Below are 18,601 nucleotides of genomic sequence, written 5' to 3' on the forward strand. Positions count from 1 at the left end.
AAATTGGTTTTGAAATGGCTGAGATATCCAAAAACAAGGTGAAACAAAGAGATCCTAATAAAGTTGTGGCATGTCGCCTTTTATTATTAGCACTTTTTTGGATATCTCAGCCATTTGAAAACCAATTTTCATCAAATATGTTGAATCCTTCTTAAAATTACATGCTCTTTCATATTTCATAAGAGGCTTTTCATTATCTCATTTAGGAATGTTCAAAACATGAATCCCCACCTCAACCAGTACTGTATATATAACAGTCCCTTTAAAGCCAGGATAAATTGTGAAAATTGCATGATTTTCAGATGACACAATTCTCTGCGTATAGACATGGTTTTGGATGTGAATGAAGACCTGAGCCTCAACCTGATATCTAATATTGTAAAATAATTTGTGATATGGATCCCTGAATCACTTGAATGACTGGATCGCTACCATGGGACTAGTCTTTTATTTTTTACTAAATGCCCAACTTTACATGTCCGTTTTCAGTTAGCTTGGAGCTGGTGCTGGCCTGGGTATGTCGAGAATGGATGCCGCGCAACTCAAATTATTTTATAAAACAACTAATGCACATTACTTGGTTGGACGTTGTTAAAATCATCCATAATTTTTCAAGTTTAAAGGTACCTTATCGCGGGCAGATAAATTTTAACATTCGTCTGGTGTAATTCGCATTACTGTTGGTGATGGGGTGCTCCTCGTTGTTGTGTTTTGTCTTATTTTTATTTTTTTTTTTTGGGGGGGGGGGAGGTTGTAGGGGGTTTAAACCCCTTTAGCTTTTTGTGAGTTTTTTTTTTAGTTGTTGCGTTTTTGTTTTTTGTTTTTTGCTTGTTAGGGGAGAAGTGGGAGCAAAAATGTGAATATTTTTTGTTTTGTTATTTGCTCGTCAGCCGATTTCGAATTGAATTGAATTGAATTCTTATTTTTTCAGCATAAAAAACATCAAATAATGACAATGATAAACATGCAATCATACTAATGTAGGCTACAGAGTAAAGATGAATATATAGAATAAAGTACATAACAAACTTTTATGATAAGCTGAAGGGAAGCAGCCAACGAGGAATTAAAGTTTCCTTAAATTCTGGCCGACCAAGATATAAGCAGTATATAGGATGCATTAGCGGTAATCATTTTCATACTTTTGTGCAAAAGAGATGGGAAAAAAATACAAATGGAAAAACAGATCACACAAACGAACAAGTATAAACATCCAGCAATGATAAACAAGCACTACACTGTAAAACATCGGTGTTAGATTTAACACCATGGGTGTTAAATCTAACACCGATCAATCTTCAATAGAGGACCACACCCACAGGTGTAGAAAATGTATTGTGACGGTGTTAAAAAGTGTTCACCTGGCACTTCGTGGTGCTAATTTGACACTGTAGCTGGTGATATTTTTGACACTGCGCTAGAGTTAATTCATTAATGACACCGCATGGTGTTGATTTGATATTGGTGGTGTTAATTTCAATGGTATAACACCCGTCCAGCTTCAATAGGAGACCACACCAACTGTGGTGTAAATGTATTTGCACATTTTTTCAAAAATCAAGTACTTTATCGGAAAATTCTTCATCGTCTTGTTGAAGTTCAGAATTAACAGGAAATTCAGTAACTAAGAAACTATCAAAAAAAAAAAACAATTTTATATTTTGAAATGACACCCGGAGGTGTTAATCTAACACCATGAATGAGCACCGGAAATTTAACACCAGCTCGGTGTTTCATATTTAACACCGCACTTTTTGCAGTGTACATTTACATTACAGAGACATTACAAAAACAAAGTAAATTATAATCATTAGATGAAATAAGGCAAAAAAAAATGTTGTATTAGCGTAACATGAGATTTTCAAATAGGGTCGGGCGGGCGGATTTTTTTTTTTTTTTTTTTTTTTTGCTACCTGTATTTTACGTGTAAAACTCATATTTAACAAAACAAACGATAGAGAGGGTCTGTTGCATCCAAAGTTTGTTATATCACCGGTTTAAAAGCAATATTTAATATTAAAAGAGAATCATATTTTGGACATGGAAAAACATCCTGGCCCCACCACTCGAACCCGTAGGAGACCGCATGCGTGTTCCCGTTTTCAATGTCTATCCACGGAAGATGTGTCCCTAGAAAGATGAAGGAGGGGGGGGGGGGGGTGTTTTTTAGTCTTTTAAACCCGTATCGCGCCCTCTCTCGGTAAAAACGATGTATTTCCTTTTTTTTTTTTTTAAGTTCAGGGTCGGGTTTTTTTTTTTTTTTTTTTTTTTTTTTAGGGTCGGGCGGGTTACGCCAATAAAACGATTTTTTTTTTGTTTTTTGGCCTAATGCCAGCCAAGCATGTTGAGGATTAAGTAATGTGCGATAATTTTACATAAAATTCTTTTGAATACATTGAAGGATTAAGTAATGTGCGATAATTTTACATAAAATTCTTTTGAATACATTGAAAGAGGTAGCTTTAAGAATATCGTCTGGTATTGAATTCCACATAAGCGGGCCTTGATGAATAACATATCAGTTCTGAAAATATTCTTACTTTGGGCCTGTGAATGTTCTCAGCATTTTTGGTACGGTAAGGATGAATATGGCAATTTAAAGCGAAATCATGCAGCATAGAATTGGGTAAAAGTTTTCTGTGCCATAAAAACATGGGATTACCCAATAAACACTATACAGCGTTATAATCTTTTGGGTAAAAAAAAATGGTAAAGTGTGAGCAAAGTAAGTTGAATGGTTGATTATTCTTATTGCCCGTTTTTGTAGTTTAAAAAGTCTGTCTAAATATGCATTTGTAGCACATCCGCAAACAGAAAGACCATATTCTTAAAAGGGTGCATTAATTGCATCTTAAGAACAACTGTGGGTCAAAAAGTACCAATATTTTTGAAATCTTATTGCATATGATATTTATTCTTCCGGAGAGAAGAGACTTCTTGTTCTTCTTCTTCAAAGCTAGTGCATCCCTCTTGCAGACTATTGTCGCACTTTCAAGAGTATAAAAAGATAGTGCCGTCACGAAAACACGCATGTGGAGGTGCGGAAATTAACTAAAACTTAGTTTCAGGGGACCAAGTTCGCCCATAAACAGGTCATGGTCGGTGAACATCTCGCGCCAGGCCGTGTTAAACTACTGAATGCCGTAAAGGATGACCCTGAGGTGAGCAAGGCCTGGGTCACTGATGGGAGGGTGCTATGTACCCTCAAGCGTGACGGGCCGGAAGGGAGGAAATACTCGATAAGTTTTCCGGATGATCTCTTCCGTCTTTTTGGCTGGAATGAGGAGCAACTCCAGAAGTCGAGGCTTTTTCTCGACTTTAGTGATGCACAGGACCTCTCCGACCCTCTTTCGGCTAGAAACTTATCCGTATGCAGCATCAACGTCAATGGCATCCAAAGCAAGCTAGATACTGGCATCATTGATGTTTTGTTAAAAGACTTTTCGATTATATGCATGCTTGAGACCAAGACAGACATTCCAGATTTTTCCCATTCACATTTTAATGACCACAGAAGTTATGTTTTGAAAAGTGATATTGCGCGAAGGCTTGGTGCTTTTCACGGGATTTGTGTCCTCATTCAGGAAAGTTTGTTTTCTTCTACAACCAAAATAACTGGCACTACATCAGAGTCTATTTTGTGGATTCATTTTAGCAAGTCCTCTTTGGGTTTTGAGTTTATCTTCGGAGCAGATTATTTGCCATGCGAAGGTTCAGTATTTCACACAAATGATATTTTTCATAATTTTTATCAGGATTTGTTATATTTGAAAAGTGTTTATGATGTTCCATTCTGTTTAGTGGGGGATTTTAATTCCAGAACAGGGCTGCTTGATGATTTAATGGTAATTGATAATGCTGTTACTGATTGTTGTGTGGGTATGATGCTTCAGATGACAACATTGATTATAAGAGTTTACTCCAAGAGGAAGGATATGTTACAAAAAGACATAGTATGGATAATTTTGTAAATAATAATGGTCGGCAACTTATTAGTATTTGCCAGAGTTTTGATTTGAAGATAGTGAATGGAAGATTTGGCAGTGATAAGGGTGTTGGTGATTTTACATGTTACAATAAGAATGGTGGGAAAAGTGTGGTTGATTATGTCATTCTATCTGCAGACCTATCCTTATATCACTCATTTTGAAGTGGATGTTTTTGATAAATGTATTTCAGATGTACACTGCCCGTTGAATTTGACGATTTCTAATATTAATATTTTTGATGATTCTGGGGGGCAATAAGTGTGAGCATAGGGATGAAACCTTTCAGAATGTCAAGTATGTTTCATTTAAGTGGGATAGTAAAAAGGCATTATAGATTTCAGTTTAAAGCTTGATCAAAATATTCAAGCCTTGTTGAGTGAACTGAGGGTGGTTGAAAGATCATCCACACAAGTTCATATTGATAGCTTTAGTGCGTTGTTGGGTGATATTTTCATGAATGCCGGAAAAGAAGTTGGTATTTGTGAGGAAAAGGTTCGTAGGATAGGTAATCCTATGAAACCTCGCAAAGAACAAAAGCCATGGTTTGATAATGAGTGTGTACAGGCTAGATTGCATTATCTTAATTTTAAGAATAGGATTAAACGGAAGTGTGAAGGGAAACCTATGAGAGAGAAAGAGCAAATGCTGGATGACATTAAGACTGTTGCTAGTAGTTACAAGAAATTGTTGAGAAGAAAGAAGAAGGCATATAGTAAATCACTGCATGATCATCTTCGTATACTTAAAAAGGATAGCCCGCAGGAGTATTGGAAGTTACTGAATGGCCGTAAGCGTGACTACTGTGCGGCAAAGGTCCCTTTGGTTGATTTTGTGCGTCATTTTAGTAAACTGAATTCGATTCGAAATTTAATTTCAGTACCAGAGTATGATTTGGATGGTTCAATAAGTAATAATGAATTAGATGCACCAATTGTAATTGATGAAGTCATTAAGATGGTTCAGAAGTTAAGGAATAATAAGGCATGTGGTATTGATTTGATTAGGAATGAATTTTTAGAACATTGTTCAAGTTGTGTTTCGGATTGTATTACAGTTTACTTTAATATAATTTTGGAAAGTGGTTTAGTTCCAAAAGACTGGCGTCTCGGTACTATAGTACCAATTTTTAAGAAAAAGGGAAGAGATACAGACCCAGATAATTACCGTGGAATAACACTTTTAAGCTGTTTGGGGAAGTTATTCATTTCTATTTTGAATCATACAATAACAACTTACCTTAATAATCAAGGTATGCTTGGGGAAGAACAAGCTGGCTTTCGAGCTGGATATTCTACAATGGATCACGCCTTTGTTTTGAAAACTTTAATTGATATATATTTGTTTAAACGCAAACGAATTTATCGTGCATTCATTGATTTTAAGAAAGCCTTTGATATGGTTGATAGGGTATCACTTTGGCATAAGGTCTGGGATGGATGGTAAGGTGTTTACAGTTATAAAGAATATAATATTATGCTCAAGCCAAATCTTGTGTATTAGTAGATGGTCAACATTCTGAGGCTTTTCAGTGTAATGTTGGTGTACGCCAGGGTGAACATTAAAATCGCCTCCGCTTTTTGCAATATATCTCATTTTTTGACTTGTCATTTCAAGGGACTACAGTTTTTGTTTGGAAAAGTTTGTGTTGATATTTTAGACAAAGAAGTCAATGAGGATCTTTTTATACATTTATATACATTGTTGTATGCAGATGACACTCTTATTTTAGCCGACAGTGCAGAAGAGCTTCAGTTGGCTTTGAATGCATTGCATCGATATTGTAAAGATTGGAAGTTAAGTGTCAATACTACAAAAACTAAGGTCTTGATTTTTTCAAGAGGCAAAGTACGTAACTTTCCATTGTTCAGTTTTGGTTTAGACAAACTTGATGTAGTGGATGATTTTGTTTATTTAGGTATTCAATTTAATTACAATGGAAGTTTTAAGAAGGCCATTTCTAAGCAGGTGTCACAGGCAAGGAAAGCACTTTTTTCTATGTCACTGAAGGTTCAGAAACTCAAGCTTCCTGTGGATATTCAATGCGAACTATTTGATCAGTTAGTGTTACCAATACTATTGTATGGGTGTGAAGTTTGGGGTTTTGAGGATTTGAGTCAAATCGAAATTTTTCATAGGAAATTCTTGAAATCGTTGTTATGTGTAAATAAATTTACACCACATTGTATGGTATATGCAGAAACCGGGAAAACACGACTGGCTAATACTGTTAAATATCGTATGGTTAGCTTCTGGCTGAGGATCATAAAGGGTTCTTCTGAATATTCATTCAGGTTTTATACACTCCAAAGATTAGTAAGTCAACAGGACACGACCTTTGTGTTTAAGTGGATATCTCATATTGAGGAAATCTTAAACCATGCTGATCTTGGTGTTGTATGGCTAAGAAAAGGGGAAGGATTTAGTAATAACTGGATATTGAGCACCTATAGTTGAAGCTGAGATTAAGGGAGGAGCAAAGCGGCACCGCAAAGTTCTTCGAGATAACATTTCGAAGAAATCAAACAGGATTTGATGGCAAATGTTTAGTCAAATAGAGTATGTTTGAATTATAGGATTTTTGAGACGAATAGTCTCTTTGAAAGGTATTTAGTCCAATTGAGTAAGAGGGATAGAATTTCATTGAGCCGTTTTAGATGTAGGTCAAATCAGTTGCCAGTTAATAATAGAAGATTTGTACAGTCATTTGATGAAAGGGATGTTCAATGCCCTTGTTGTGATAGACATAAAACAGGTGATGAATTTCACTATGTTTTCGTATGCCCCTTCTTTGAAAAGGAAAGACAGTTATATGTAAGCAATCATTATTTGGTTAAACGTCCTTGCTCAGTACACAGGTCCAGATTATTTTCATGTTCGCATTTATAGGACAGCTTAAAAGATTAGTACTATTTGTGAGGCTGATCATGTCATATTTTGTAAATTTGCAGAAACCTGAACAAGTTGAGTGTACTTTAGTCAAGAAAAAAAAAATATTGTAACTCGTAGCGGTAGAAAAATAAAGCATCCAGTGATACTCGATCTCTGGATAGTAGTTGTATGTCACGATTGTTTGGTCGTATATGGTTCATACGATTAGTTAACCTTGCTTGCCAATTTGTATATCACTGTATATATGTTTAGTAGGTATAGACTATTTTATATACATCATTGTAATATATCACAAACATGTATTCGTTGATATTGTAATGATCATATCTTGTATTTATGTGTTGTACTCTCATACCCCGGAATGGGGTCGGAAGAGTCGAATAAAATCTAGTTGAAAATCTAGTTAGCTAACGTGCGAGTACTAGCTAAACCAGCGTTATGGTGAATTATCGTAAGCTGATGGAGGTGAGGCAGCAGCTCTTGGCTTCGAGAAATGTCAAGATTCTCCCCCACCCCCCCCCCCTTTTTGTTGTTGTTGTTGTTGTTGTTGTTGTTGCTTTGTCATGACCCAAACTTAACCCCCTTCCCCAGCGACAAGGTATATATTATTATATATAGATCCGCTCTTGGCGTGCGCTTTTGCACGGATTTGTAACTATGATTTTGTTTTTGTCATTTTCCAGTGCGCTTACACACTACCATACTCATTACGCAATCCTCTTTGGTTTTGCACGCTGCCATGCTCTGCACATAGAGCTATTAGCTGCACCGCTTGAGCGATCGAGCGTGCAGTTGATTGTGACCCGGCGGCGACCCGGCGGCGGCGCGGCGAGCGAGTGATCCGCTAGTTTCGACTTTGTCTTTGATTCCTGCGAAGAGGTAAGACGAAGTGAGCACGAAGGAGGCGGTAGCACACACCTCCTTGTCCTTGATTTTCACCGTTCCTTCTGTACATGCAGCTTCTGTGCCAACTACGTAGATATTCCAGCTGGCTTATCTCCAGAATGGCAGGTGCTCAAGGTGCGCCAGAGATGGAAGCAACAAGAGAAAATCTTGCGACGATATGTGCCACCGTGAACTCGGGATTCGAGTATCTAGCCACTCAGGAATGTGTGGAAAAGTTCACTTCCGCTGCTCGTCCAAGACAAGTGAAGAAATTTAGAGGACGTATCTTGTTTGAGATACCATATCAGGAAGTCAGACAGGTTCGGAAATGTAACATTTGTATTTTTTTTTTACTTTTACTAACGTAGACAAGCTAGTCTCCGCGTAACATCCATATATTCCCGACTAACTATAAATACACAGCCCAGTCGCCGCTGTACATACACGTAGCGCGACAGGTGTATTCGCGTAGCGTATTAACAGCGTCTGGTCGGGCTAATTCCCGACAAGATACAGACCAAAGTTTTGGTCAACTGTACCACCTACCCTCTCATTTTGCAATAAGCTCCCACCCCACAGTAAATTTACAGTCACCATCTCGGTCACAGTGATGATCATCATACTCGTACAATCAAAAGTAAACCTTTTTACACAGAGACTGTTCTAAGCTTGTACAAGCTAGATATTTGACCAAAAGATCGGTCTGTATCTTGCCATTGGGGATATGTTCTGCAGAGACTACGTCTGGCTTCACAGAATCCCTTCCTATTTTAACAGAGGAGAGCCATAAAAGTGAAAAAAATTATTTTAAAAACCAAACAAAAAACTCTGGACAGACAGACTTTTCTGTCTGGTGCTTTATTCTTAATATATGGTGTTTGTCTGAAATGGTACATTAATATGTGACCCGCTACAACAAAAAGGTCCTAAAGTCGCGCACGGTCGAAGCCGTAAAAATCGAGTTTGAAGTCAGAGCATTAAAATTGGTCAAAACTTACGATTTTCTGATTTTGGTATATTATTGGAGTCTAACATGTCTTCTATCATCTGTCGAAATTTTGAAGCAAAATGGTGAAAGGAAAGACCAAAAAATAGCGTTTTTCTGAGCCATGTTTTTTGGCGTTTCAATGAAGCAGAAACTGGTTCGAAAATTTGGATTGAGCGCGACAGATAGGTTCCACCCCTAACAACGACCAGAGTGATCACATTGATCAGTTTGCTGCTTGCTGCTAACCGAAGCGTGAAGCTCGCACACTGCCCAGTCGACTGGTGCGTGTGGGCGGGGTGCGCTATGGTCAGCCGCTTCTCACATCCTGGTCACTGATTGGTTGGTGAGGAGACCGCCGACGCTGATGTGCTTGAATGAACTCTTCGGGGGTTGCTAGGGCTTACCTTCTATTGTCCAGAGGTGAAAACTGACTTGCGTGTGTTGATCGGGATTGCGTCGAAAGGAAGACTTTTAGGGCGCTTTTCTCGAAACAGTGATTTTCCAGACGTCTCGACATGCTCTCATTTAAACATCGATATCTCCGCAGCCGATTATTTTTATAAAATGTGTTGTATATCAATTTAAAGCAGAAAGATTAGGGGATTATACCATGCAATTTTCAAATAATCGACCTCTCCCGACTTTAGGATCATTTTGTTGTAGCGGGTCACATATGCTGTAGATCTAGGCCTATAGCTGTATTCATGGTAGAGTCTATTCGTTTGTATCAATTTAGCTGAATGCATGACTCGGTTTCACAAAATAGCATCAAATGAATCCCATAATTACCCCTTTCAATATAACTGCGACAGCCGCTGCACTCGCATTAAGATCTAAATCTTGTATAAAACGGGTGCCGTTCCGGCGCTATATTTCCCTAATTTTTCAACAAAAACTACTTTAATACTTTAATACATGGGTCGATTAAACCTAAATGATTCCAATCGGTGACTGTTTGATGCATTTCATTGCTTATGATGCAGAAAATGTTGTCTTATACATGGGTCGATTAAACCTAAATGATTCCAATCGGTGACTGTTTGATGCATTTCATTGCTTATGATGCAGAAAATGTTGTCTTATAAGGCGAATATCTTCAGCTCACCAACGCTCACTAAAACTCACAATCCCTTGCACATGCGCACAGCATGCATGCAGTGCAGTGCATGCGTTGACAGTGTCAGCTGTATTGCTCACTACATGATGTTGCAATTTTTTATCGTACTGTCATTGTTCACGCATGTGTAGATGCGTACTAATGGATGTATACAAATGGCAGCAAGGCTCTCCACTAGGGCAGGCCGCTTATTACTCCTAAAAAATGTGGAAAATTTTGCAGTTCCCAGATAAATTGGTGAGAAGAACCAAGTCGATTGGGTAATATATATTTCATTTTTTGAGCTGTGTTTATAATAGAAATGTAGTCATGCTTTATTTGTGAAGTCACCCTGAATGTGGCAATAGGGAGTTATTTGTGATTTTTGCTCTCGCTCAGCTGCGAGGTAGCCGCCAGTACCGCGCCTTGTGGCGCAGTCCCCGGGGCTACTTTCAATATAGATTCTACACATGATGTAAAAGAATAATTTGTGGAAGAATGAACAAATTCAAGAAAGATATAACAGTAGTAAAAAAAAATCAACGGGGACTACGCGACTGTATGATTTCTGATATATTTATTGAATTTGAAATACTACAACGAGTAATCAACATAATAGAATTTTCAGCCCTTTAATGATAGCATGCTACACATCAGCCTGTACTCGTGTGCATATATTTAATTTTATACTTTTTTGTTTAGTTCTCTCTCTCCTTTTTCAGAGACTCCAACCCCAAGCACCTTCTGATCTGGAGATTCTCTCGTCTGAAACCCCTAGCAAACGGGAGACTCCAACTGCACATCACGAGCGCGAAGTTCCTTGCAGCTGTTGTCCAGGGCCCACTCATACCTAAGGGCCCGGGGGGGGGGGGGGGGGGGGGGTTTCATAAAGCTGTTCGTAAAGTTACAAACAACTTACGAGCGACTGGTGATCAGTTGCGATGTGCTATAGACCGATTTTGTGACGCGCTATGTGTATTTTTGGAATGGGCAGTGCCATTACTGCGGTGTCTCAGCCGACCCCCCCACACTCCCCCACCCCTCTCCTTACATTAGCATGCGCACGGAATGAAAAACTGATGCATGGTTGTTTTAGCCAATAGGCGTCTCGTACTGAGTGCGCGGATGCTTGCTTAGTGCGTGAACCTTTGTTACAAGTGCATGTTGCCCGTGGGGTGGGGGAGAGGAGGGGGGGTCGGCTAAGACACCACAAAATGAGCTCATGGCTACGCCCAGTGCCACAAATTGTCTGCTGCTCTCAACGAGCCCGAATCAGTCTATACTTACTAGAATTTCAATAATTCACCACAAGAACTGATCACCAGTCGCTCGTAAGTCGTTCGTAACTTTATGAACAACTTTATGAAACAGGGGCCAGGAAGCTCTAGGGTTCTAGATGCTTTCCCGTGCTATCTCAGGCTTATTTTTCAACATATGATGACACTAAGTAAGAAATCATTTCAAGCGCGAGACACAGAGCCAGGGCGGGAGAAATTAAATCTCAAGCGGGAGAACGGGAGATTTTGTTAAAACGGGCTTTCGGCGGGAGATCTCCCGTCGAAAGCGGGAGAGTTGGAGTCTCTGCTTTTTTTTTTCTCTCTCTTGGCAGACAACAACGTCTTTAAAATAAAGAGGACCCCCACAGCCCACCCCTCTGATTTTAAGCTATCATAAAGATCTGTTGAAGGATCAAAAAGTATAAATCAGAATCCATTGTTGCTGTGCCCGTGTTTCATGCCTGAATCAAGTTTGTGGATTATATCACTTTGTTGTATTTCATTGCTTCCGTAGGTGTCACAACTGCGATCGGTGGACAATCTGTCTGTTCTTGTTGGTCACTTCACTCAAGTTGACTTTTCTCAAGACAAGGTGTGTATTACTACAAGTCTCCACAAGTGCATTAGGTTGACACATTTTCAGCTTTATAAAATGTCATGCCACATCACTCAGGGTACCAAGTTTTAAATGTCGTTTGCACCCTTAAATACTAAAAGTGCTCATTTCAGACAATCATATAATTTTGCAAGATAATGCAGAGGAAATGTCTGAGAGGAGAATTAACAGATCTAACATTCTCTAATTCAAGCACTAAAATGCCAGGGGAAAGGAAAGTTGCACAAACAATCAATGTAGTAGAACAGGTTGAATTCTGTGCTCGGTGCTCGGGTTTAACTTATACAGGTTGCAAATAATAGATCTGCTACCACTAGTACCAGGTATTATGATACACGGTTGGTGATAATGTATCTGCCACCGGGAATATTTTTAGTAGGCCAGCCAAGACGATTTTTTTTACTTTGGACGGCAAAATTTGTTAATGCTAAGTTTCCCAGCTGAAAGTCTTGCAAAAATACTGAAGTTTAGCGTATGGCTGGATGTTAAGCGTATTTTTGCTGAAAAATGTCATTTTTAGCTCAAAATGCGAAAGAATGTCAAAAATCATGATTTTTATTTTTTTGTCGAAATAAGTAATTATTAATAAGTACCTTTCAAATTACAAAAGTCTTTTCTTGAATTTGAAGTTAAAGATTTGACTAATGAGCATTTCAATTTTGAATATTACACACACATACTCAAAATTATCGTTTGTGAAATCTACTTGTATTTCAAAGTTTTTTTTACACTATCTAAATCGAACTATTTACAAGTATTTATTTACTGGACATATTGTATATATTCTGAAATCACATGCAACAAAGAAATTGTGAGATAAGGTTAAATATAACTTGTTTTGTGTTATCCCAAATGGAACGATGTATTTTTAGTGGACGCGCATATTGAAAGAGAAATTGAATGTAGGATCCCTATAGCGTACGCCTATACACATTTTAAGCACAAATGGCCATTTATCTGATATATTAGCAAAGTCAATGGATGTGTTGAAAAATTGACTGTAACAGCTCCTTTATAACAACTTGATATTAATGAAATGTGCTTCTTTGCCCTAAAAATTATAGAGGGCATGCAGTAGTGCTGTTACCATAGCAACTGGTCATTATGTGGAGTCTCAGAAAATTTAAAATATTCATGGCGTAAATCTAAAACATACACAAACATTTGAAATATTTCTGTTTAAAAAGAAATATGTCAGTTGCACAATGAAACCTAAAGAAGTTAAATACGCATTGTTTATTACATTTTGAAGTAGTTGTCATGGAAACCTTGATAATTACATTTTATTGAGAAAAAAATTATATCAAAATTTCTCATCCTGTACCCCTTTCCCCGAGTATATGCTTGGGGAAAGCATGCAAGCACACGCAACGGATAGGCATAAAATTCCTTTTATTTATGTAAACTGTTATTAGATAAAGTATTTGAATTCACATTTTATTTTTAATCTGTCTTCCCGTGGGAGACTTACTTAATATGAGTATTTCTTGTACGTTGGTTGATTGTGTAAAAACTTTGGAAACCGTAAATGAACGTTTTTTTTTAATGAACACGAATTCGATGACATACAAAAATTATATAATTTTTTATCATGTATCCGGGATATGATTCTCTGATTACATACCAACTTCTTTTCTTTCTATATTGTCACATCTTCAACGACAACAACAACCTAATTAGTGATCATGAACACTCAAAATTCCCCAGCCACCTGACAACATCTCTCTCAATCACCATTATCTCATAAAATGTTCACATAGTCAATCTATACACAATCAAAAAATGAACGGGAGACGATATTTTTTTTTTTTCGAGAATGGATTGTCATCAGCGTACCTTTACCATGTTAGCAGCAGGTGATTTCAGCATTATGCAAATCTATGTTACAAGCATCATATCAGTTTGACAACAAAACAGACTGTGCTGATTGTATATCAACCACGTCGATAAAGTAAATGTACAGCCATGCAGTATGTTCGGTAAAAGAATTAACTGGATCATATGCAAAGGCAGATGGGCATTTAAAGTTCTTCTTGAAACAACTACATCTGGCTGTGTTGCATTTGGATCTGCATCTACTTGACACAATTCCAAGATGAAAATTGTGATGAATGGTATGAATGACCAGATTGAAACCAGGTGAACAGACGTAAATTACCTAGCTGAGGTCGATGATGGCAAGGGCATCACGATTCTACTGTTTCTGCCTGCAGTCATACTTTTGCCTGGTAGTGTGGTCTTTCAACATGAAATTGTACTGCAACTTTTGTTGGCGGTCACTTCATGACCCCCCTTTTTTTTCATTACACACATATAAAAAAAAAAAGACTTGCTGAATTGACAATATTTATTAGTAGTCTGATCTAAGTTTCCGTCATTATGCATAACACAACAAATGACATACATGTAGTGGATACATTCATGAATAAATCATACTACATGTATCATAACGCCATCATCTTAACATGCACTGTACATCTGCCTCTGGTACAGTTGTAATACCTATTATTTGGAGATACAATGTACTGCATTCTCTAAGGGCAAATTCAATTCTAAATATTTGCAAAGGAATGTGTGATTGTACACCACTGAAAGTATGACATGAGATTGAAAAAGGTAGATAAATCCTATGATCTCACCATAAAGTACACCAGTAAACAGTCATGAGGGCTCCGAATAACCGGGAGTAGATAAGCATGTAGTCTTCAACAATATGAAAACAATCCTTAAATGTGAGTTTCTAACAGTTACAAATCACATATGCTTACTGTCTACCATCTCAGAAGTTGCACGAGTTTTAGAGAAGCAGATTCTTCTCTACCGGCAATAGTTTAACTTCTCCATTTTTTTTTTCATTGAAGTCTTTCAATATATATCCCAGCGTAAACATATTTTGGTTAACTCTCATCATTATCAAAATGCATTGAACTTTTGTTATATAGTGCTAAAAGTAGTACACCACACTTGAAATAGCTGCCACAATTGCACATATTCAAAAGTCTACTTTGAATTTGGTTGATATCAGTCACGACTTTTGTAGACCTATTAAGATTTCTGCACTGAATGTTCAATTGAAAGTGATAAAAATAAACTACTGCCCCTGCAAAATGCTAGAGTAGTGCATCCCTTGAATACTTTTCTGAATTCAAAGTTGCCAAAATCTACTTTAATAGAATTGCTAAGTCCCTGCACAGCTGACATATAAGCAATATCATAATTAAAGCACATGTGAAAGAAACATATTCATAACATGTTAAAAAAAACAATTACAGCATTTCTATACTCCATATGGACACATCACGTTTACGTGTCCTCTATTTGACATTTTTCTTTACAACAGAGAACAGTTAAAGGCAAAATTATTTATAAAAAAAAAATAGCGATTCTAATACCTCAGAGAGTTATTACATCTCTTTAAGAATGATAAATGTTAGAATATGATATTTCAACACTGGATGAAAATACCTCCTCTACCATCAAAATGCTAATATATCACATTTGACATGACATTCTTCATATTGCACAAACCATACAAAGCGCAGTTATTCAAAGTGCAATTACTGAAATTAAAACAATTGATCACGTGTGAAATCTGTTGAAAACCTGTGAAACCCTGCTGGTTTTTCAACTGAACTGAAAATATTTTGCAATTCAAATGTCATCTCTGTATTAGAGTTGAACTATCAGAATATGCAAACTCACACGTGTGTGTGTTTAGGCCATGTTAATTCACTGTGAGCACGATTTAGTTCCACTATTAAAGAAAAAAAAATTTCATAAACCTATCTTACCTCTCATTTCTTTGATAGAGATCTCGACAAGGCACAAACTTTGGAGGAATCTAATTTTCATCTTTAAATCTTTGCTTTGTTTTTTATACTGACTGGCTAAAACTCAAACAAATCATTTCAGGTGCTACAAAAACTGGAATCGTTCTCAAAGCATTGCTAATGTATTAAAAAAAATAATGAAGATTATTTCCCTTATTCATTAGTAAATTGCAACTTACTCCAAGGATGATGTCATCCTACGTCAATTTTTGAACTTAGGGGGAAAAAAGAAAAAAAAATACCCAAAGTTCTTAAATGATGAAAAAGTATTCAGAAACCTATTGATATTTCTTCCATACCGCTGGAAATCATACTCGTTTCTGCCAATCTTTTATCATGCACAAATCTCTGTTTGTACATGCATCAAATCAGTTTGTAAAATGACAAATAACCAAACTGCACTGATTATATTGATAAAGTCAATATACATGTGGGCAATCCCACAATAACTATTCCCTTTTCGACTTTTGATATTTGAGCTTTGATGATAAAAGTAATTCAGATTTGCCTCCTTATGTTTATATATTTTCTTGAAAAGAATAAGTGTGAGAGATAGTATAGATAACATTGAGTTCATTCAATAGGCGGATTTTTTGTTATATCACATTAAACGTCAATTTAGACAGTAAAACAGGCATAGAAAACGGGACATTTTAAGTATCAGAAATCTAAACAGTAATCTAAAAAAAAATAGCAATGAAACCGAATCCAGAACAGTTCCATTGTACAATCTACATCAGATTTGAAATAAGAAATGTCTCTACCTTTCAGATTTACTTCATTTATTAAATGAAAATGGATTTCAGTTATAGCCTGTATGATGTAGGCATGTCTGTCCATCCTGTTACGTACCTTCACCTGTTAATTTTTTTTTTGTTCCCAGTGGGCAGAAAGAGAGTTTTGGTGATTAAGTAGTTTCATTACGGGATAAGTTGAAATGTTTTAACCAAAACTAGCTTAGCTTGAAAGCAAATTTAATGCAATTGGCAATCAAACTTAGTGTTGCTTTGTCTGTCCACTTTTTGAAGGTATGTAACAGATTTTTAAGGAGACTCATTTTTTGAAAAATAAGCCATATCAGTGCAGTTGCTTGGATTCATAAGACATGCCAGGCCAGCATCTACATAATCAGTATACTTCCACTCCCTAGGGAAGTCCCACAAGTTTCTGCCGTGACTTGACAGTAGCCAAAAACTTGTCTGTCCACTTTGTTACATACCTTCACCAGTGTTTGTACCTTCATTGAAATTTAATAAAAAATACAGAAGGATGAGTCATCAAGGTTTATGGCCTCAGAAAGACATCATATACTAACAATGTCTGAAATCACTTTCCTTTGTGGATCATTCAAAAATATGTGTGAATTAATTTTTTGTGTGGACAGACAACCTGTACAGTAAACGCATGTGTCTGTCCATGTTCGTACCTTCCTTGACAGATGATGGTGACATCTTTCTAATAATAGAATTAAACATGATCTGGATACTTTCATTTCATGTCATACACTACTTTTATTAGCAGATTAGAGAGCTCAGATGGTTTTAATAAGAAATTTTGGATGATTCCACATGTGAAGGTACGAACATGGACAGACGTCTGTCCATGTTTGTACCTTCAAGATCAGATTCCCCTCATGATTATTATCCTTCAGGTGATGTAATTTTACATGGTCAAAATAATTTCATTTCATGTAATAGTTTTTTTTTATTAGCAGATCAGAGCATACAGATGTCTCTTGTTAGAAATTTTGATCCATTACACAAGTGAAGGTACGAACATGGACAGACGTCTGTCCATGTTTGTACCTTCTATGACACAAGCTCCTTGACCACATGGTTAACATTGTGTTGTAACTTTAAACAATTGTATTTCTATGAAGAGCATTCATTACTTTAAGTAATTCATACACAGTATAAAAAGTAACAAAAGTTGTTTTGAAAGGCCCTTGCTTTCCACATTGGCTTAACAGAGAATTTAAACTAAACATGTAAATAATGTTATGATTAATCAATGTTAACATTTCACAATATTTCATAAAATAATGTACATACCACGGAAATATTCAACTTTGCTTTCATTGTGCATGGTACCTGAAAATATTAATTACAGCTTCTTTCAAATTATGAATAAAATATACTGCTGAAGGGGACCAATGTCTGTCCATGTTACGTACCTTCACTTTTGTGAACATGATGATCCAAGGTCCAGTAGAAAGAAAAGGTGGTCCTAACTTATCTTTTCACATTTTGATTATGACAGAACACATATTTCGCTACATGAAAATAATAAAGTGGCATTTAATTAACAAAACTCAATTTGCAGCCTGAATGTCCCGCTTATGTGCCCCACTTATTGTGAGATTGCCCAAGTACATTCAGTATGCTGGGTTACAACAATTTATTGCATCACATGCACAGGCAAATGTGCACTTGAAGTCGTTTTTGAAACAACTGCATCTGGCTGTGTTGCACTTGGATTTACAACTGCATGACACTAGTTCCAAGCAAGAAACTGGGATTGGTGGTATGGATGTCAAGATGGGAACCAGGCGACCTGACTTTAATTCCCATGCTGGGGTCGATGCTGGGAATGGCATCACAATTTCTTCTCTGTCTGCCTGCAGCCACACTTTTGCCTGGTAGTTTGCTCTTTCAACATGAAATTGCAGTGCATCTTTTGTTGGCGGTAGCATTTCGAGACCTTTCTTTACTTTACCGAAGAGATGAAGCCTAGCTGAGTTTACATTGGCCTGGATAGGTGTTCCATACAACTGACAAACAAACTGTTCAATTGGCTCAAGTTCTCTGTCATGACCAATCCCTTTCACCAGAAGAGGATTTTTCAGGAAAACTTTCCAGCATGACTTCTTGCATAACCACGAAAAGCAGAAGTAGTATCGCAGCCAGTCAAAGCATGAAACCCAATGAGACATTCTTCTGCACTTTGAGACAGTGTCTCTGACAATTCATGAAGTGGATAGCATTTCTGCTGCCTATTTCCAGAGATCATCCAAACTTCCAAGGCTTCATGC

The 18,601-nt window shown here is 37.1% G+C and overlaps 1 protein-coding gene and 1 pseudogene across 1 annotated transcript in view; both read left to right on the forward strand.

Moving 5' to 3' along the window:
- The first annotated feature begins 5,384 nt into the window (after positions 1–5,384).
- Positions 5,385–7,086, forward strand: LOC140242775 (uncharacterized; annotated as a pseudogene).
- Positions 7,087–7,696: 610 nt separating this feature from the next.
- LOC140240126 (tRNA (guanine(6)-N(2))-methyltransferase THUMP3-like) overlaps positions 7,697–18,601 on the forward strand; it is a 33,348-nt gene continuing 22,443 nt past the window's right edge. The window contains exons 1-2 of the mRNA XM_072319940.1: positions 7,697–8,083; positions 11,639–11,716. Of these exons, the coding sequence (XP_072176041.1) occupies positions 7,832–8,083; positions 11,639–11,716 (330 nt within the window). The 5' untranslated portion in view covers positions 7,697–7,831. The remainder of the gene's footprint in view (positions 8,084–11,638; positions 11,717–18,601) is intronic.

The sequence above is a fragment of the Diadema setosum genome, chromosome 2, assembly GCF_964275005.1.
Source record: "Diadema setosum chromosome 2, eeDiaSeto1, whole genome shotgun sequence".
NCBI classification, from domain to species: domain Eukaryota; kingdom Metazoa; phylum Echinodermata; class Echinoidea; order Diadematoida; family Diadematidae; genus Diadema; species Diadema setosum.